Raw genomic sequence first — 20,902 nt, forward strand, 5'->3', positions numbered from 1 at the left:
GGGAAAAGATCTTTACCAATTCTAAATCTGATAGGGGGCTAATATCCAATATATATAAAGAACTCAAGAAGTTGGACTCCTAGCCGGGAAGTGGTGGTGCACGCCTTTAATCCCAGCACTTGGGAGGCAGAGGCAGGTGGATTTCTGAGTTCGAAGCCAGCCTGGTCTACAGAGTGAGTTCCAGGACAGCCAGGGCTACACGGAGAAACCCTGTCTCAAAAAATCGAAGAAGAAGAAGAAGAAGAAGAAGAAGAAGAAGAAGAAGAAGAAGAAGAAGAAGAAGAAGAAGAAGAAGAAGAAGAAGAAGAAGAAGAAGAGGAAGAAGTTGTTGTTGTTGTTGTTGTTGGATTCCTGAAAACCAAATAACCCTATTAAAAAATGGGATACAGAGCTAAACAAAGAATTCTCAACAGAGGAATACGGAATGGCTGAGAAGCACCTAAAAAAGTGTTCAACATCCTTAATCATCAGGGAAATGCAAATCAAAACAACCCTGAGATTCCACCTCACACCAGTCAGAATGGCTAAGATCAAAAACTCAGGTAACAGCAGATGCTGGCGAGGATGTGGAGAAAAAGGAACACTCCTCCATTGTTGGTGGGATTGCAAGCTTGTACAACCACTCTGGAAATCAGTTTAGCTGTTCCTCAGAAAATTGGACATAGTTCTACCGGAAGATCCAGCAATTCCTCTCCTGGGCATATACACAGAAGATGTTCCAACTGATAATAAGGACACATGCTCCACTATGTTCATAGCAGCCTTATTTATAATACCAAGAAGCTGTAAAGAACTCAGATGTCCCTCAACAGAGGAATGGATACAGAAAATGTGGTACATTTACACAATGGAGTACTACTCAGCTATTAAAAACAATGAAGTCATGAAATTCTTAGATAAATGGATGGATCTGAAGGATATCATCCTGAGTGAGGTAACCCAATCACAAAAGAACACACATGATATGCACTCACTGATAAGTGGATGTTAGCCCAGAAGCTCAGAATACCCAAGATACAATTTGCAAAACACATGAAACTCAAGAAGAAGGAAGACCAAAGTGTGGATATTTTGATCCTTCTTAGAAGGGGGAACAAAATACCCAGGGAAGGAGTTACAGAGACAAAGTTTGGAGCAGAGACTGAAGGAACGACCATCCAGAAACTGCCCCATCTGGGGATCCATCCCATAAACAACCACCAAACCCAGACACTATTGCAGATACCAACAAGAGCTTGCTGACAGGAGCCTGATATAGCTGTCCCCTGAGAGGCTCTGCCAGTGCCTGACTAATACAGAAGTGGATGCTCAGCCGGGCGGTGGTGGCGCACGCCTTTAATCCCAGCACTTGGGAGGCAGAGGCAGGCGGATTTCTGAGTTCGAGGCCAGCCTGGTCTACAAAGTGAGATCCAGGGCAGCCAGGGCTATACAGAGAAACCCTGTCTCGAAAAACCAAAAAAAAAAAAAAAAAAAAAAAAAAAAAAAAAAAAAAGAAGTGGATGCTCACAGCCATCCATTAGATGGAGCACAGGGTCCCCAATGAAGGAGCTAGAGAAAGCACCCAAAGAGCTGAAAGGGTTTGCAGCCCCATAGGAGGAACAACAATATGAACTAATCAGTAACCCCAGAGCTCCCTGGGACTAAACCACCAACCAAAGAAAACACATGGAGGGACTCATGGCTCTAGCTGTATATGTAGCAGACGATGGCCTAGTCGGTCATCAATGAGAGGAGAGGCCCTTGGTCCTGTGAAGGTTCTATGCCCCAGTATAGGGGAATGCCTGGGCAAGGAAACGGGAGTGGGTGGGTTGGGAAGCAAGGGGAGGAGAGAGGGGATAGGGGATTTTTGGAAGGAAAATTAGGAAAGGGGATAACATTTGAAATGTAAATAAAGAAAATATCTAATAAAAAATATTTCTGTACCCTGATAGGTAGGCTAGGGGACCATGCTTATATGTTCTTCTGAAGGGCAGCAGAACACCTTTAGTATGGCCTCTGGCACCTAGAGGTGCTGACAAGTATTAATTCCCTGTTCCAGATCTTGGTGTCCCTGTGAGCCATTAAGAAATACTTCAAGAGTCACTGACTGCTCAGGAGCCATGGACATCTAGTGCCACACAGAGCACAGCTGGTCACAGACTTTGGACTCAAAAAGTCCACTGATTACATTCCTCTAGCCCTGGCTTCCAGTGTGTCACAGGCAGAAAAGAGAGTTCTTGGGGTGTCTGGGGTGCCAGTGGCACAGGTTGTGGGGAACCAGATTCTGAATCAGTCAGCAGAACTGTGACCATGTGGCCATGTGGCCGTGTGACCATGTGACTATAGCCCCAGAGTCCTGACCTCCCTATCTTCTCAGCAGCCTGAGGACTCACCCCTCACACCCATGAAGGGGGCATGGCAAGAGAAAGGCTGGCTCGGTCCATTTCCAGCATCCTGGGAGCATTGGATAGCCATGGTCCAGAGCCCCCAGGTTCTGATACCCTTTGCCCTCTAAGCCTGAAGCAGTGTCATCCGGGGTGTGTGCCACTGAAAAGCCTTTACCTTCCACTCTCCCTGTCCAGAGGAGGTGCTGGAAGCACCAGGCAGGTCTTACTCTTAGTAGGCTGCGTTGGAGAAATGTGTGTGTGTGTGTGTGTGTGTGTGTGCATGGGGGGGGGGTGTAATTAGCTGTGGCACTATCCAGATGCCTGTGAAAGCCATGGGAACCAGTAACAACCAGTCTCCCTGGAGCGACCACCTCTGTCTCGTTGCTCTGCCCAGCTACAGGCAAGAAAGGGAAAGAAACCATACTAAAGGCACCCACTTCCCTTCAGGAGAACAGAGGCTGGGTCTGCTGGGAGCGCCACAGGACCTAAGCTCTCCTTCACAACCCTGATTCCCTCTCCAGACTCAGCAAGAGTCCAAGTCAGAGCCTTTTCCATCCCCTCTCGATCCCTGACCCCAGCTTCTTGAGATGAATCTGTCTGAGGTTAGCACTAGTCAGGCAGGTACCTCCCATCTCCTACACACCACAAAGGTCTGTGCCTAATGACCTATGCAGACTGTCAGGCTTGGGATGAGAGGACAGCCCTGTTTGAGTCTGAGGTCTGCGGCTCACAGTGAAGAGTTAATCAGCCCCTCCCTGCCATGCACCCAGGGTCAGAACTGCTCTGTGAGGGAGGCTGTGTAGCCATTGGCCCTCACCCTCACCCCGCGCATTAAACCGCTGCCACTGTGCACAGTTCAAGACAACAGCCCCAGCCATGCAGATAACCTTTGCCACACTGGGTATCGGAATCTGCAGGCTCCTGGGGTACCTAAATGAGGTACAGGAAGGACACCCACAATGCAGCAGTCTTCTGGGCTCATGATGATATTGATGGGGGTCAGGGTATTTTCTTGTCTAAGGATGGAAACCTGGGATTGTTAGCCTTCCTACCACAATATCACCACATCCAGGTTCCGGGATGTTAGGTGCTTAGGGGACATTTAACTATTCAGGGTGTCTGGGGATCAGAGACAAGGACACAGTAAGACCTGCCTTTGGTGAACTCAAACCTTGGTTTCCTCAATTTAAAAAACCATAAAAACAGCATCCATAGGTGTTTCCAGTAGAGATAAATAGATTTGTATTCACATAAAAACTTGAACATGAATGTGCAACAAACACATCTTTATTTAGGAAGCCAGGAAACTGAGCCATGTCCTTCAGTAGCTAATGCTTGGTGCCCTGGTCACCTACACTCCAGAGCCTAAACCCTGGCCGTCCACTCTGGAATCGTGACCAAAGCCGACTTATCCTCATCTGATGGCCACGAGGCCAGCAGCTGGGCTCAGGAGAACCTCTGCATCTGCTGCGTGATCCAGGGCAGGAAGGACTGCACTCGTGCATAGACCCCAGGGAAGTCCCTGAGGGCACAGCCATAGCCCCAGCTCACCACTCCCACCAGGGTCCAGGAGCCTGTCACATTGCAGACCAGAGGGCCACCTGAGTCACCCTAGAAGAGAAAGAAGCTCTGATGGTTACTAGCCCTGACATGGGAATGAAGACCAACCAAGAGGAGAAGGTGAGTGGAACTCACATAGCAGGAGTCTTGGCCCTGGTTGCCTGCACATAACATGTCCTTTAGGATCAGTTTCTGGCCACGATTGCGGTGCCTGGTGGCATTGTGGTACATCTCCTCACAAAGGGGGTTGTCAATTATCTTTACCTGCACCTGCTGTAGGCGGTAGGGAGGAGGCAGCAACCCTAAGGAGAAGAGAGGTGTGGCTGGCTGGTGGTACATAGATCCCCCACCTATCCCACAATTCTACTGCTCCACTGGGGATACAGGGGAGGACTATCTCCAGCATAGCTCCATCCCTATCCAGGTCCAGCTCGCTCTCTGATCTCAGCATCATCTTCCTGGAAAAGGATGTGTAGATGCCAGCCCAAAGGGACCGTGTCTACCTTTGAGTTCTAGGATTTTGTCTGCTTGCCTGTCAGGGACCAAAAACAAATACTTTTCATTTCCTGATATTTTCTCCAAATTACTTTATTATTATTCGTTGGAAATTAAGAAGCAACCGTTCCTTAGTCTGGCGTGGTGGTGCACGCCTTTAATCCCAGCACTCGGGAGGCAGAGGTAGGCGGATTTCTGAGTTCGAGGCCAGCCTGGTCTATAGAGTGAGTTCCAGGACAGCCAGGGCTACACAGAGAAACCCTGTCTCAAAAAAACAAAGAAGAAGAAGAAGAAGAAGAAGAAGAAGAAGAAGAAGAAGAAGAAGAAGAAGAAGAAGAAGAAGAAGAAGAAGAAGAAGAAGAAGAAGAAGAAGTAGAAGGAGGAGGAGGAGGAGGAGGAGGAGGAGGAGAAGGAGGAGGAGAAGGAGAAGGAGAAGGAGAAGGAGAAGGAGAAGGAGAAGGAGAAGGAGAAGGAGAAGAAGAAGAAGACGAAGACGAAGAAGAAGAAGAAGAAGAAGAAGAAGAAGAAGAAGAAGAAGAAGAAGAAGAAGAAGAAGAAGAAGAAGAAGAAGAAGAAGAAACCGTTCCACCTCAGAGTTGTAAATTCTGGGCCCTGCTATGTCGTTGGCCTCAAGTACAGAGACTCTGACGGGCAGGGCAGCTAGAATACCTTAGTGCTGTAACCAGTTAGTTAGGCATGCTTGTCAGCAGCTCTCTTTGCTCTCTGGATTCTGCTCCCAGGCCCTGGGTACCACCCACCCAGAATCCTCAGGTGGAGACTTTGTTCCCACAGCTCTAATCCTTCCCCAGTACTTACTGTGTGTGCTCACTGCACCCCAGCCGGTCACCCAGCACACATCCTTCTTGGTGACCTCAAGAGACTCAGAGGGCAGCTTGACTGGCTTGACATTAGGAAAGGATTGTACAGACACTGCCAGCTGGAGCAGAGCCACATCTGAACCCAGGTCAGCGTGGACAAAGTCTGGGTGGATGATGACCCGACTCACACTCAGCAGCTCCGGCTCAGTGCCCCCATAGAGGTACGCCTCCCCAACATGGATCCGAAAGACTGATGGGTCAGCATCTCTCCTGAGGTCAAAAAAAGGTTGTGACTATAGGAAGTTCTTCACAGACTATAGGGAAGTCTAGTAATATAGGGAAGTTCTCCATAGTCCTGGGCAGAATCAACTAGAACCGAGGCCTCTAGACCAGCCTTTCTTGGTCCAGACTTTCTGATTCACCCCACATTCTCCTACCCAGCAGTAGATGACAAAGGAACTCACTCACGAATGCAGTGGGCAGCAGTCAGCACCCATTGTGGGTGGATGATGGAGCCCCCACAGTTGTGCACCCAGAAGGCCCAGTAGTATCTATAGATCCTCAGGCTGACCTGCCATGGCCACTTCCCCTGTGGGGCATTATGACCCCCCACGATGCCCATCAGAATGTCCTCAGGCCCAGGTGCTGCAAGCAAGAGGGAAGAAGGTCAGGGGTCAGTGCTCAGCCTGACACCCACACTGGGGCAGAACAGGTCACACATGTGTCTCCATGATGCTGGACACAGAGTTGCTTAGAGCCTCTGTAGAACGGAGGGAGTGCAGGAGATAAGGACTCACCTGGAGTTCCAGCAATGAAGCACTCAAGAAAGAAGAGGGTCAGGCACAGCTGGATCAGCATCTATATATTGAGGCACAAGGGTGGGAAGTGAGAGGGGTCTGGGAGTAGCTCAGATGGGGCTGGAGAGGGCTGGAGCATCTGCATGGTTCTGGGCAGAGACAGAAGCATGGAGGGGACTAGGATTGCCCAGGGTGAGATGGAGATGATTGAAATACAAAACCAGTTTACAGTGTCTGGGAAAGGAGGGACGGTGACCTTACCCTACCGGGTCCCAGCAACTTCCTCCTGTTTAGACCTCTCAGTCCCTTTACCCTCAAGCCCCAGGAAGTGGGTAGGGGTCTTGGCCGGGCCTCTGCTTGGAGGAAGAGCTGGGAGGACAGAGGCATTTGACCTCAGAAGGATGGGAGGGGGCTGTTGACCCATGCTCAGGGACCTGAAGTCCTTTGTCACCAAGGTTACATGGGTATCCCCATCTGCATGCAATAGCATCACCAGGAATGTCAGGAAGAGGAGGGCTGTGTCTCAGGCTGGAGTCTCAGAAGTACCAGGTATCCCCAACTCAGCCTCTTTTATGGATGAGACAATGCCTCATCTAGCCAGTGAACTCTGAGACTCTGTGGAACAGCTTCCCCATGCTGGGAACACACAGCCACATCCATCACATATCACAAGGAGCGTCCGGCCTATGGGTCCTCTGCTGGGGCTGCATTGTCCAGCACCACAGTGTCCAGAGGAGACTGCCCCATGGCATTCTGCAAGGATATCCTCACTACCTCAGTGGACAGTGCTGGTCAGAGACACCCACAGCCCAGGCTTGTGGCTGCTGTGATTAACTTTACTGTCAAATCTGAGAACAGATGCTACTTGGTGCCTACAGTAAGCCAAGCTGAGCGCCCCTGTTTGTGGACCACATAGGTAGCACATGCCTGCAGCCACATTCTGGCCACTAGTCTTTAGGTGGATGAATGGCCCTGCAAGAATCCCAGGGGACCTCTGCACCAGAGGACAGGCCATGTACCTGTCCCTCTCCTAGCTCTACAGTGGAATTTGCTGCTCTAGGGTAAAAGGGACACCTAGCCAGCCAGCTCTGGATCTTCTATGCTCCTGACAGGAACTCACATGCCACCTGGGTCCCATGCCCAGCCCAGCACTTCACAGCCAGGAAAGACATCTGACAGCATATGTGGGCAGTTCTGGTTTAAAGCTTGGGAAAACACTGCTGGCGCACACACATACACACACACACTAGGCAGAGGTTAGAGGTGCTGCCAAATTCTGGGGTTCTCCCAGTTCACATATTCACAATGTCCCATTAAAATACTCCTAGTCTGGCCACAAACACCCATCTTGTGGCCAACACAAGGATGCCAAAGAAGCTGAGAAACTGTCAGTAAGGCTCCCTGCAGTGTCCCTACTGTCCACGTAAGAGGATCAGGACACCCACTGTCCCCTCCACAGAGGCTGTCAGAAACAGCTCAGAACCAAGCTGGGGACTCACCTTGGCTCCAGAAACACCAGGTTCTCTCCTATGAGAACCACTCACAGGGCGCTTATGAGACCCCCCCCCCAAAAGATGTGGGTGTGCCCAGGATTGTCCAGGATACAGGTTCTTGGGGACTCAGTATCCGAAGTATGTCCCAGATAGAAGCAAGACAGACGGTCCCCACACCCCTGAGCGGGATGAAGGGTTTATATGCTAAGCTGGACAAAGTGACCCAGGTCAAACCCAAACCCTGAAGTCTGGCTTCCTCAAACACTGTTAGCATGTCCAACGTCAGTGAAAAGACAATGTGAGCATCCGAGCCTGACGGGAACTGCTCGAGTGAGCATCATAACAACAGAGTCAGGTCACCATCATCACAGTCAATGACAGGATCAGAAAGAGCCAAGCGCAACTGTTAGCAAAGGGGCGATAGACTGGCCAATGAGAGGGTCCTGACCAGGTTCTGGGCTCAGGGATGCCGTTAGAAGGATATGGCTACCCAGGACTTCTGTTGCAAGAAGGGGTGTTGGGCAGAGACTGGGACAAGGCAACAGCACTGGGATACCAGGGTCTCAGAGAAAAGGGTCCACCCGGGAGTAGTGGAAAGGCAAAATCATGTTTTCCATATGGACCACTGTATCTCAACCCTAGGGACAGGAAGGATGTAGATCAGTGATAAACTGAGTAATGTACTTTTGAAAGATGTGAAATGTCAGACTAAGGGATGGGAAGTTAATGTGTTCCTGACCAGATGACAGACAGGGCGGGGGCACCACTAGGTAACAAAGACAGCCAGGAGCCTGGAAAGATGGCTCAGCCATTAAGACCACTTGCTGCTCTTACAGAAGTCCTGGGTTCAACTCCAAGCACCCACGTAAGCAGCTCAGAACCGCCTGTAACTCGAGCTCCTGGGTCTCCAACACCTCTGGCATCTTTGGGTATCTTCTCATATACAAATCTATACCCAGGTAGTACACATCATTTAAAAATAATAAAAATAAACCTTATAAAGGAAAAGCAAACTTCCAACATGGCACAAGTCCAGCTTCTTCCTCACCCTCCTGGCCTGAGACAAAAGCCTAGCAGATTAAAACAAAGGTCTGTGAGGCCTTTTTCTCCTTCCAGGAGAACTCCTGTCCTGACAAGTTGAAGGTCTGTCTGATGGGGACATTATTCATGAGAATTCCTGGAAAGCTGTGTCTGCAAAGACTGACTGACTGACTGACTGACTGACTGACTGACTGACTAATTCCATTTACAGCGATGTGGGGAAGTTTGAATGTTACAGCTCCGGGAGCTGATTATCGTATCTGAGTCCAGCTTTGGCCCCCAGAACAACCTCCTTGCCCACCTCTATGTCTGAACCAGCATCCTGCGACTAAAAGATAAAAATCTTTGGAACCTGGAGCTGGAGAGATGGCTCAGTGGTTAAGAGCACTGGTTGTTTTTCCAGAGGACCCTGGTTCAAGTCCCAGCACCCACTTGGCAGCTCAGAAATGTCTGTGTAACTCCAGCTCCAGGGGTTCCAATGCCCTCACACAAACACACACACAGGCAAAACACCGATGCACATAAAATAAAAATAAATAAATCATTAAAAAGAATCTTTGGGGCTGGAAAGATGGCTCAGCAGTTAAGAACACTGACTATTCTTCCAGAAATCCTAAGTTCAATTCCCAGCAACCCATGGTGGCTCACAACCATCTGTAATGGGATTCAATGTGCTCCTCTGGTGTGTCTGAACACAGTGACAGTGTATTCACATACATAAAATAAATAAATCTTTTTTAAAAAAATCTTTAGAGCCAGGCCTTTAGTCCCAGCACTCATGAAGCAGAGGCAGGTGAATCTCTGTGGGTTCAAGGCCAGCCTGGTCTACAGATCAAGTTCAGGACAGCCAGGGCTACACAGAGAAACCCTGTCTCTCGAATAAAAACCCCAGCATCTTTGGAATCTATTAAGTTAACAAACCACAAGCTTCCACCAACCCCAAAGCTAAGAATGTCATCAGAAAAGCCTCTCCTATCTTGCTGTAACCACTTCTCTGGTGTTCTCCCCACCAATGCTGGGTTGGGGTTGTGGTTATGGTTTTGTTTTGCTTTGTTTTGTTTGTCTTTGGTTTTTCAAGACAGGGTTTCTCTGTGTAGCCCTGGCTGTCCTAGAACTCACTCTGTAGACCAGGCTGGCCTTGAACTCAGAAATACTCCTGCCTCTACCTCCCGAGTGCTGGGATTAAAGATGTGCGCCACCACGACAGGCTGGGAAGTCTCTTTCTTATGGGTGCAGGCTTTTGTTAATCCCACCAAGCAAGAGTGAAGACCATTACCCAACTCCCTTGGTCAGATTATACAAGCTTTATATTCTATCAGACAGGGATGTCTCCCAAAAGCAGGGTTTGAGAAAATAGCATTGAACACAAGAGAAGATAGGGTTTATATCAGCCCCAAAGCTGCTGGGGGGGAGTGCAGTTCAAGGGTTGAGGGATTTCTAAAGAAATTTGGTTACAAAGGAACTTGGCTGAATATTTCAGAATTATTTGGCAGAACATCTAATCAGGGTGGAAGTCAGGGTATAGGATGTAGAATATGTCAAATTTCCAAAAAAGGGCCAAAACCTGTTCAGATCTAAGTTTGACAGAAAATAGGAATAAACTTCTCTTGATCTTGTAATACGACAGCTTCTAATACTGAGGTAGAGTCAGGCTGTCTGTCACTCCACCTTCCTGTTGGTCTTTGGAGACTTTTGAGCCAGTTGTTGCTGCCGCTGCTGCTGCTGCCCTGCTTGCTTTTGTTGCTGCTTTGTGACATGGTCTCAGCGTGTAGCCTTGGCTAGCCTGGAGTTCTCTAGTAGACCAGATTGACCTCAGACCCATAACGATCTATCTACCTCTGCCTTCCAAGTGCTGGGATTAAAGTCATTTGACACCATACCCCAATCAATTTGAGGTTCTTTTGAAACATTTGAAGTAGTCATCACTTGGTACCTGGCTTTGTCTTTCTGTGCTCTTGGGCAATATTGGGGTATTATTATTAAACAGTGTAACGTGGTGTACTGGCTAGTTTTGTGTCAACTTGACACAGCTGGAGTTATCACAGAGAAAGGACCTTCAGTTGAGGAAATGCCTCCATGAGATCCAACTGTAAGGCATTTTCTCAATTAGTGATCAAGGGGAAAGGCCCCTTGTGGGTGGGACCATCTCTGGGCTGGTAGTCTTGGATTCTATAAGAGAGCAGGCTGAGCAAGCCAGGGGAAGCAAGCCAGTAAAGAACATCCCTCCATGGCCTCTGCATCAGTTCCTGCTTTCTGACCTGCTTGAGTTCTAGTCCTGACTTCCTTGGTGATGAACAGCAGTATGGAAGTGTAAGCTGAATAAACCCTTTCCTCCCCAACTTGCTTCTTGGTCATGATGTTTGTGTAGGAATAGAAACTAAAACATGTGGTATCGACGTGGTGAAAGAGAGAGGGTTGTCCAAGTCGCTGAAACCTGACATAGAGTCAGGGGCTGTAGAGATTGGAAGACAGAGCTTGGGCATCCTTCAGTGAGTGGCTTCAGGGAGACATGGTTAGGTTTCCTTCGCCTTGGGTTTGCCTTCTCCCATCTGTGACCTGTGTAAAAGGGGCCTGTCAGCTCTAGGTGGAAACATGGCTTACCTTTATAGAATGATGACTCTCTTAAAGAGACAGGTTCATAATCTAACAATAATGCCATTTCTAGGACAGGCCTTGTCAATGTGGAAACTCTTTTGAGCAAATCGGGAGTTCTATATTGAACTATTTAGAACATCTACCTTGGGGCAGGAAAGGTTTGGGGCTCTCTTGAGCCATTGAGTTCTATCAGGGCAATTGAAATGGAAAAACAGGGCTTTTGAGATCGGCCATGATGTGTGTAACCATTAAAATATTGTCTTGGAGGGCTGGAGAGATGGCTCAGTGGTTGGTTAAGAGCACTGACTGCTCTTCCAAAGGTCCTGAGTTCAAATCCCAGCAACCACATGGTGGCTCGCAACCATCTGTAATGGGATCTGACGCCCTCTTCTGGTGGGTATGAAGGCAGCAACAGTGTACTCATATATGTAAAATAAATAAATCTTTTTAAAAAGATGTCAGATGAGCTACATGTGCGTTTATTAAAAGAGGAACAGTGACAGCTTACTTGCTGTATGACCATCCTATGGAATGGCTTATGGTTTCAGAACACTGCATTTAGAAAAGAAGTCTAAGACTCAGGGGTAGAATCTCCACAGGGTGCCTTCTATTGTCTTTGACATTTATGAGAGAGAGAGAGAGAGAGAGAGAGAGAGAATCTCCAGAAGAGCATGGCCTAAATAGCCTAGTTCAAATCTAACCTAAGCATTCTTATAAAATCCAGTGTTTTCTCTGTGGTTTGTTCTATGGAGTTTTAATGGTTGTTCTTCCCTAAAACCACCCAACATTTAAGCATGTTGGCCTATTAACTAGTTTTAAAATGTTACTTTGCTCGGATGTCTTGTCTGCAAGATAAGTATATTTTAAGTGATACAGAGTAACCAAGTTCCTATGTCTAAAGCAACAAGACAGACAGTTTTGTTTATTTTGTTGGGGAGGGGTCTCACAATGCAACAATGTAGCCTTGGCTATCCTGAGACTCACTCTGCAGACCAGGCTGGTCCCAAACTCATGGAGATCCATCTGCCTCTGCCTACCAAGTTCTGGGATCAAAGGTTTGCACCACACTAAGCTACAAAACGGTGTTTTGTTTTGTTTTGCTTTGCTTTGTTTTAAGATTTTATTTCCTTTTCTTTGATGAGCATGAATGTGTCCCCTGTATGTTAAGTATACCATGCATGTATAGTACTCCCGAAGACCAGAAGAGGATGTCAGATCCCCTAGAACTACAGCTACCAATGGTTGTGCTGGGTCCAAAGCAGGCCCCCAAAATGGCTGTGCCAGTGACAGTGTCCCAAACACAAGGACTCTGACCAAGTGAGCAGAAGGATTGTTATTGGGTGAATAGAAACCTAAATTCAGCATCCCCCGGGAATCTCAGATGCTGGGTTCAATTTACCGGGAAAGCTGCCCTTCCCCCATCCACCCTGAAGGTCAACTACCTCCAGCAGGAGCATCTAGTTCCTGATTTACACGAGCATCCTGTAACAGACCAGTGCCCCTGCACTGACTCCCAGGCAGTTCTGGCCTGTGCCTCTCCTCCAACCACTACCTGTCCTCTTTAGCTGACAAGGCTTCCCCCTAGCTGCTGTTCTCAGACCCCGGATAGGCAGCCCAGCAGTTTGATTCTCCAAACCAACTTTTTCTCCCAGGGAATGGTCCAGTTTGGTGGTTTCACTTCACCCTTATGTAAAGTTTTAATCTGCCATGCAAGTATCCAGCCAGCTTCCTCCAGAAGAAAAGCCAGTGCTTTCAACCACTAAGCCATCTCCACAGTCCCTATACAATGTTCTTTAAAAAATTGTTTACCAGCACTCGGGAGGCAGAGGCAGGCGGATTTCTGAGTTCAAGGCCATCCTGGTCTACAGAGTGAGTTCCAGGACATCCAGGGCTATAAAGAGAAACCCTGTCTCGAAAAACCAAAATAAAATAAGAGAGAGAGAGAGAGAGAAGAAATTGTTTAGTACTACGTTGTGAAATTTAAGACAAGAGTGTATGTTTCCTACAAGTACGTTATGTTATATCCTCTAATGTCTGTGTCTCAGACTTCTAACTATTAAGGAAATGTCTTAAAGTCAAGACCTATTTAAGGATTATCTGTGATGAAGTCTTTAAGTGCTTTATAAGCAATTATTTTCAGATGACTTTTAGTACCTTTAGTGCCCTATGAATCTGACTAGAAACATGTTTACCTATTTCTAAACTTTATATATTATATAAAATTTACAATGCTGTTGCTCAAAGAGAGACACTGAAGCAGGTCAGAACCAGTCTAAGCCATGGGCATAGAAGACTAGAGTCCTGCTTCCCTTTGTTAGAAATAAGTTCAGGAGGCAGAGACCATCATGCCAACTGAAGTGTGAACACACGGGGACAAGAAGGACGCTTGGTTTTTAGTCTAGTTCACACAGGGACTGTCTCTTTTTCCCATTGACTAGAGTCCAACCTCACAGTCTTTCATGATTGGCTAGTTTTAAAAGAATCAGCACAAAGGAAGAAAGGGGGAGGGAACCAAAACATTTGCATAGTAGGAGACTATAAAGATTTTTTAATTCCTTATCATAAACACAAGTTTTATGGTATTAAATAAAAAGATGGATCTTTCAAGATTCCTACACATGTTGAACTGCCTAGCACAAGCTTACCCCACTAAGGATTTTGTACAAAAAATACACGTGATGGTGTCTGGGTGAGCAAAGCAACTGCAGGACACTGTGGGCTTCAGAGCTAACATGGAAACCCTCCGAGTCCACTAACCTGTACCTAACTTTGCAATTTTTAAAGGAACAACTGATAGAAATGATGGAATCTTGTCATGCTGTCTTGAGCTTTCCTCCAGCTACTGGCTCCTGAAACCACCTGACTCCTGCTTCAAAAGACAATGATAGGAATCAGAGAGATCTGATAATAATTTTCAAAATAGCTTTGCTGATGTTGGTTGTATTTTTGTAGAGCCTTAGAGGTAAACTACTAGCCCTCTACAGAAATACAGCTTCTGACAAAGGAACATAAAGGACATTGGTGAGATGCCAGGGGGTTGGCCACCCGACTAGCAGAGTGGTATCAAGTGCGATGACCCAAGAATCCTTCCTTCTCTGCCTCTCTTGCAAGTTTATTAGAATTAACTCCTTGATGTCTGTCACTTACATTCCCCACCCTCACCAATGTGTGACTCAGGCCAACCAGGACAGATCTTCCCCAGCCATCATGGGACAATGACAGGCAGACAGACTGCCAGATGGCTAATCAGCACAGTCTTTAGAGACACGAAGGGGAAAGTTGTTAGAACAGAAATCAAGTCGCGCTGGCCCTGGCAGCACTTGCCTGTAACCCCAGCTCTTGGGAAGCTAACACGGGGGGTTGTAAGTTTGAGGCCGGCTTAGGCTTCGTGAAAAGACGCTGCCTCGAGCCAATGAGAGGCAATTAGTTGCTAGTGAGACCATTTCCAAAAGTACTGAAAGCAGACATTATGAAAAATGCATTTTGTTTCTTACGTTTCAAAAATACACTCCACTTCAAGACTCAGGTACTAGAACTGAAAGTGGAGAATTATAACTGGCCTTGGAGACTCTGAGTCCACCCATTCCACAGCCATGCCCACGCCTCAAAGACCACTCCGACCACCTTCATTTACTGCCAGTTTATTGAGACAAATATAGCCACACCCCAATACAGCAGCCCAACCCCACACTGGGGTTTGCTGAACATCCTTGTCAGCGGGGAAGGACAGGCCAGGGAAGAAGGCAGGGCGGGCAAGGAAGGGTCCAGGAAGGAAAGAACAGAGGAGCCATGAAGCTGTCTCTGATGATGGGCAGCAGCTGGTGGACTCGTCTACTGGATATGTTGATGGATCCAGGCTAAGGAGCTCTGAACTCTTGAGAAGATTGATGGCAGATTGTTGCTGCAATCGATCCCCTTGCTGACCACGCCCACCTGTATCCACTTGTCGCTCTTCCAGCAGACCAAGGGACCCCCAGAGTCACCCTGCAGGAAGAGGGGCAGTCCTATCAAAGGCAAAGCACTAGGAAACCCCCAAATCCAGCCCCCCCTTGAAGGAAAAGCATCTGGAGCAGGAGGGGGAAGGTCACATCTGGGCCCTGGCGACTCACAAAACAGGGGCCTCGGCCTGAGGTGCCAGCACAAAGCATGTCCTCAAAGATGGGCACAGCTTTGTGCTCGTCAGACGACTTCTTCCTATAGGCCCGCTTACAGCTCTTGTTGTCCTGAATTGGGATCTTCACCTCATGCAGTTGATAGGGAGGCTGCAGAGGCACTGAAGGAGGGAAGAGTCAGGGAGCAGGGGTGAGAGGCACGTCCCCAACCAGATTCACTTCATGCCAGTCACACTGGATCCCTTGACCTCACTGCTTTGGCCTGGAGCAAGTCAGAGCTCCCACTTCCCCATATGTCCTAGATGGGATCATGGTCTCAGGCTATCTTTACAGGCATAGCCTTCTATGTTAAATGGGTTTAGAGTCTTTAAAAAGGGTTGGGTCCCCTCCAAATTCATACTCACCTAGAACTTCAGAATGTGACTTTGTTTAAAGATAAATTATTTATGTGTGTTATTAAGTTAAAAAACCAAAAAACAAAAAAACCAACTAGGTCATTCTGAAGCAGGCATGGAGAGAGAAGCTTATAACCCTAGCCCTTAAGGCTGAGGCAGGAAGATCATAAGTTCAAGAGAGCCACCAGCACCTAGCAAGCTTATCCTGGATTTGGGGTGAGCCCTAACTCCCATTGTAAGAGTTCTTTTAGGAGACAGAAGAGAACACAGAGGGGACAGCCACGTGGAAACACAGCAGAGAGTAGTTGCAGAGCTATAAGTGATGGTATGTGGGGTTGAAGAAAGTGGAGGGACAAAGGCCATGCCCTGGAGCCTGTGCTGAAAGGTGGCCACAGACACTCCAAGATGAGAGCTCACAGCCATTGCTTGCACCCTGCCTGGGTCTCTGGCTGTATGGGTGCACGTCTACAATATACACAAGAAACAGGTCTGCGTGCACCTAGAGTCTCTGATTCCCAGATCACATGAAGAAATCGCATTCCTCTAAGTGGTATCCCATCCCTCCTGCAGGGAACAGAGCCAAAAAAAGCCCAGCAGCACCTTCAAACCAGGGCAACCCAGGTTGGTTCTGCCTTGGCTCCTTACTGGCTGTGAGATCTGAAAATGGTGGCCAAGAAGTCAGTACACCAGCTGAATCAGAGGAGAGCCTTGCTTCTACCCATTGGTTTCCACACTGCTAGCTAGCTCTCCGGAGGGACATGGAAGGACCGTGCAATGTGTCTGTCTCTCCATCTTTCTGTCCCAACTATGCTTACCATGTTGGAGAAGGTTGCCCCAGCCAACCAGCCAACACTGGTCAGTGGAGACGAAGGTTGAGCTGTCTTTTGGCAGAGAGACTGGACTGACATTTGTGGATGTGACCAGGAGGGCAGTCAACTGCATCAGGGCCAAATCAAACCTCTTGCTAATATCGTTGTAGTCAGGGTGGATGATGATCCTGCTGATGTTCAGAAGTTCCTGCTCCTTATAGAGGTATACTTCCCCCACCTGGACCCGGTATACGGCTGGGTCGGCATCCTGACTGTGGGAGGACAGACCCTGGGTGGCTCAGAGGCAGCTGGTTGGGGCTAGTGTACTGTCTTCATTCTACACCCAGCAGATGTCCCCCAGTGGTGTCTCACCTTTGGATGCAGTGAGCAGCAGTCAGAATCCACTGACGGTGGATGATGGAGCCCCCACAGAGGTGCACCCAGGAGTTCACCTCGTAACTGTAGATTCTTAGGCTGACCTGCCATGGCCACTTCCCTGGTGGGGTACGTTGACCCCCCACGATGCCCACTGGCTTGCTTCTGGAGACAGATTCTAAAAGCATTGTGGACAAGTCAGAGAACAAGGGCTACCCTCCTGTTACCCCACCCATGGACCAGATGTTGACACCCAGTGCTCAGGTAAGCCCTAAGAATGAGTCAGCTGGGGGCCTGTGGGGCAAGGCAGGATAGTGCTCCTGATGCCAAGCACTAACTGGGGTGAGTCACGACTTACCAGAGGCCATGAACACGGTACTTTCCAGACAGGAGAGAGCCAGGAGCAACAGTCTGAACATCTGCAGGGGGAAGGGGGCTCTGGGAAGTTCAGGGCCCCAGACACCACAGGTGCAAAGTACTGCGCTTGGGTCCCCCCTCAATACCTGTCTTTGTCCTTGTGAAAAAAAATGGGTTGGGCTTGATGGAGCTTTCCTAAAACCAAGACAACACTCAAAATATAGGCCTCTGTATTGCCCTGCTCTGAACCCAGAGTGCTCCTGACAGGAACTCACATGCCACCTGGGTCCCATGCCCAGCCCAGCACTTCACAGCCAGGAAAGACATCTGACAGCATCTGTGGGCAGTTCTGGTTTAGAACCTGTGAAGACACTGCTGGCGCACACGTGCACATGTGCACACACACACACAGAGCAGAGATCAGGGGTGCTGTCAAACTTCACATATTCTCAGTGTCCCATTAAAATACTCCTAGTCGGGCCACCAACACCCATCTAGTGGCCAACACAAAGATGCCAAAGAAGCTGAGAAACTGTCAGTAAGGCTCCCTGCAGTGTCCCTACTGTCCATGTAAGAGGATCAGGATACCCACTGTCCCCTCCACAGGGGCTGTCAGAGGCAGCTCAGAGCCAAGCTAGGGACTCACCTTGGCTCCAGAAACACCAGGTTCTCTCCTATGAGAACCACTCACAGGGCGCTTATGAGACCCCCCCCAAGTAGGTGGGTGCATCCAGATTGCCTATGGCACAAATTTTAGAGACTCAATGACAGATGTATATATCTTGGGTGGGAGCAAGACAGACAATTTCCACAACCCTAGGCAATAGGAAGGGTTTATATTGCTAAACTAGACAAAGGTGACCCACAGCTACCTGAAGTGAATCCTGGCTTTTCCAAACACCATTAACATGTCCAACGTCAGTGAAAAGAACCAGAACACCAGATTCTGGCAGGAAATGCATAGATGTCTATCTTAATGACTTTGTTTATGCTGTAGCCTTGGCACCTGTGTCAGGCTCTCTTAACTGGCAAGGTGGCAGTGAGGGCTAACATGGACATGGTCAGGGAAGCTAGGCCTCCTTTTAGGTGGTAGAACATGGTCTTTTAAACAAATCCTCTTCATCAGATTATCTGTGGCTGATTGCAAGAGGCTATCACTGTAATCAGTTGTTGCCTGTTGACACTGCCTAGAGAAGAGGGAGTCTAGACCGTCTCTGGATCCCTGCCTGACTGCTGGTCATTCTGCTGCTGAAGAAGCAGCTGGGATTGTCAAAGAGAGAAGCACCACTGAAGTCAAGTTTCCCATGATTCATTGGGACGATCCAACTGTGCTTGCTCAGGGTCAGCACACAGAAGCTGTCTAAGGGGACCAGGTTCCACATTGAGCTGGTTAAACTTGGCAGTGTTGTAAGCATCCTCCTGCTAATACTGGCTTTGAGGGCATGGGAAATCCAGGAAGAGGTCATGGAAAGCATCCGAGGCTTGACACCTTGTGGCAGGGTCAAATCCCTGCAAAGAGGAGCTGAGAAGAAACGGGGCAAGGGGAAGCCCCGGGTGTCGCAGAGGATCCTCCACGTATTGAAAATAGTCTTCTAGTTGAGAGTCTCTGGAGGCCTTTGCAGTTAGACCTGTTTTATATCATATTAAGAGATGAGACTTTGGAGATATGGAAAGTTATGGCTTAAAATGACATATTTGAGTGTCGAGCTGACAAGGGGAGAATTGGGCTGGTTAGTTTTGTCAATGTGACAGGCTTAGTCAGTGTTCTGTTGCCGTAAAGAGACACCATGACCATGACAACTCTTTTTTTTTTCCAAAGATGTATTTACTTAATTTATCTGAGTACACTATAGCTGTCTTCAGTCATAACAGAAGAGGGTGTCGGATCCCATTACAGATGGTTATGAGCTACCATGTGTGCTGGGAATTGAACTCAGGACCTCTGGAAGAGCAAGCAGCCAGTGCTCTTAACCACTGAGCCATCTCTCCAGCCAACTTTTATAAAGGAAAGCATTTAACAGGGTCTTGCTTACAGTTTCAGAGGTTTGGTTTATTGTCATCATGGTGGGGAGCATGGTAGCATGCAGGCAGGTGTGGTGCTGGAGAGGCAATTTAGAGTTCTACATCTGGATCCAGATCTACAGGCAGTAGGAAGAAAGAGACTCGGGGTTTGGAATGTGCTGTTTGAAGCCTCAAAGCCCTCAGTGGCACATTTCCTCCAACAAGGCCACACCTCCCAATCCTTTCAAATTGTGCTCCTGAACTTCTAAGAGATGAGCCAGCTAGGTGAGAATGAGAACAAGGAATCAAACAGTTATCCATGTTGTTATTCTCTCTGCTCTTGTCTATGGATGCCTTAAGTTCCTGCATTGGGGGAGAGGGAGGGGGAGGAGGAAAAAGAAGAAGAACTTTGATGTATCTGAAATTTATGTTTGAGTTGTGTGAGGCTTGTGAGCTTATTTTGGTTTGTCCAGATGGCTGCACATCTTTCAGGTGTCTCCAGGTTTTAATGTCATTTTATAGACCTGCCACAGGCATGCATACCTGGGTTTACCTCATTTTTTGTTTTTTTGTTTTTGTTTTTTTTTTGTTTTTGTTTTTGTTGTTTTCACCCTGGATGTGAGATTTAACAGAACATGGTTTGGTGGGGAGCAAGACAGGACAATGAAAACCCTCAAGAGAGGGTTTGTGGGTCTCCCGCCACTTGTCCAGGATACATACCACAATTGGGAATATATTTTACCCACAGCCATCAGAGATGAGCCAATTCTCAGCTACTCTGTCATCGAGGTCATTGGCCTTAAACTTGGTGAAAAATCCCAGGACTTTGAGGTGTGTTCCTTCCAGTGGCCAGGGAACTTGAACCTGACTCTACATCGGGCCTCACCCACATGTTCCTTATTCTTCAGATTGGTTCAGGTGGACATGAGGAGCTGGCCAATGTGAACCCTGGCTGCTGTGCCCTGGGACTTCCCAAAGCCACCTGCCTGGAGCCCCCCTTGGGTACAACACTCAGATCAGATGTTAATAGCCACCAGAAATTTGTTACTAAGTTCCCTTAGGGCAGCCCATAGAGGTTATAAGCTACACACATAAGCCCAAAAAGGCTGATGTCTGCAACCATTTCACTCCAGGTCCCCAAGAGGAAAGAAACCTGGTTGGTTTAATTGGCTTCAGGGTGGTTATATATAGTTTTGAGGCAGGATCTCTGCAGCCCAGGCTAGTCTTGAACTCACAGCCTCCTTTCTGTCTGAGCTTCTTGAATGCCAGGATTATAGGTATGAACCATCACACATGGCTCCACTGAGGTACTTTTCAAAGCCCTGAGCGGATTAGTTAACTCACCAAAAGCCTTGGCAATTTCTGTTTCTTGCTTTCTGAGACTCCATAGAGCGCTATTCACTTAAACCTGGCCAAACTGCTGCATTTGTCTGGCTCCCATACAGACACAATACTAGACCACTGATTGCGGTTTCCTAGCTGGCAAGCTAATGCCTACAGAGCCACTTCTGTGCAGGACCTGTGAGGTCAAAAGGAGGTTTGCATAAATCAATTGACAAACTACTGCTAATGCTTAGGGGTTTAAAGAAAGAAAGCAATTTCCTTTACAAATATCAGAACAGGCACAACTGTTGATAACATTTGGGAGAGCCACACTGCCCTGAGGTCAGAGAATGTAACAGACCCAG

General features: G+C 48.0%; 2 protein-coding genes and 1 non-coding gene across 3 annotated transcripts; all 3 read right to left on the reverse strand.

The window, feature by feature from the left end:
* Window positions 1-3,812: 3,812 nt before the first annotated feature.
* LOC110284142 (serine protease 29) lies at window positions 3,813-6,097 on the reverse strand. The gene is made up of 5 exons (XM_021149800.2): window positions 6,037-6,097; window positions 5,704-5,884; window positions 5,238-5,509; window positions 4,062-4,228; window positions 3,813-3,977 (listed from the first exon to the last, which is right to left on the reverse strand). Exons 1-5 carry the CDS (start codon window positions 6,095-6,097, stop codon window positions 3,813-3,815), a joined length of 846 nt encoding a protein of 281 aa, XP_021005459.1.
* Window positions 6,098-14,996: 8,899 nt separating this feature from the next.
* On the reverse strand, window positions 14,997-17,275 carry LOC110284270 (serine protease 28). Its single transcript, XM_021149990.2, has 5 exons — window positions 17,215-17,275; window positions 16,854-17,034; window positions 16,488-16,753; window positions 15,275-15,438; window positions 14,997-15,149 (listed from the first exon to the last, which is right to left on the reverse strand). The coding sequence occupies exons 1-5, from the start codon at window positions 17,273-17,275 to the stop codon at window positions 14,997-14,999; spliced, it is 825 nt and encodes a 274-aa protein (XP_021005649.2).
* Window positions 17,276-20,253: 2,978 nt separating this feature from the next.
* Window positions 20,254-20,390, reverse strand: LOC115029764 (small nucleolar RNA SNORA70). Its single transcript, XR_003835330.1, has one exon. It is a non-coding gene; the product is annotated as a small nucleolar RNA SNORA70 (small nucleolar RNA).
* Between the last annotated feature and the right edge of the window lie 512 nt (window positions 20,391-20,902).

This window comes from Mus caroli, unplaced genomic scaffold (assembly GCF_978045245.1).
Source record: "Mus caroli unplaced genomic scaffold, Mus_caroli_1 scaffold_18, whole genome shotgun sequence".
Taxonomy (NCBI): Eukaryota; Metazoa; Chordata; class Mammalia; order Rodentia; family Muridae; genus Mus; species Mus caroli.

Coding starts and splice junctions, on each gene's coding strand:
- LOC110284142 (XM_021149800.2), bottom strand. CDS start 6,097: ATGCTGATCCAGCTGTGCCTGACCCTCTTCTTTCTTGAGTGCTTCATT. Junction 5,885..6,036: donor CTTCATTGCTGGAACTCCAG/GTGAGTCCTTAT, acceptor TCTTGCTTGCAG/CACCTGGGCCTGAGGACATT. Junction 5,510..5,703: donor GCTGCCCACTGCATTCGTGA/GTGAGTTCCTTT, acceptor TTTTGACCTCAG/GAGAGATGCTGACCCATCAG.
- LOC110284270 (XM_021149990.2), bottom strand. CDS start 17,275: ATGTTCAGACTGTTGCTCCTGGCTCTCTCCTGTCTGGAAAGTACCGTG. Junction 17,035..17,214: donor TACCGTGTTCATGGCCTCTG/GTAAGTCGTGAC, acceptor CAATGCTTTTAG/AATCTGTCTCCAGAAGCAAG. Junction 16,754..16,853: donor GCTGCTCACTGCATCCAAAG/GTGAGACACCAC, acceptor GTCCTCCCACAG/TCAGGATGCCGACCCAGCCG.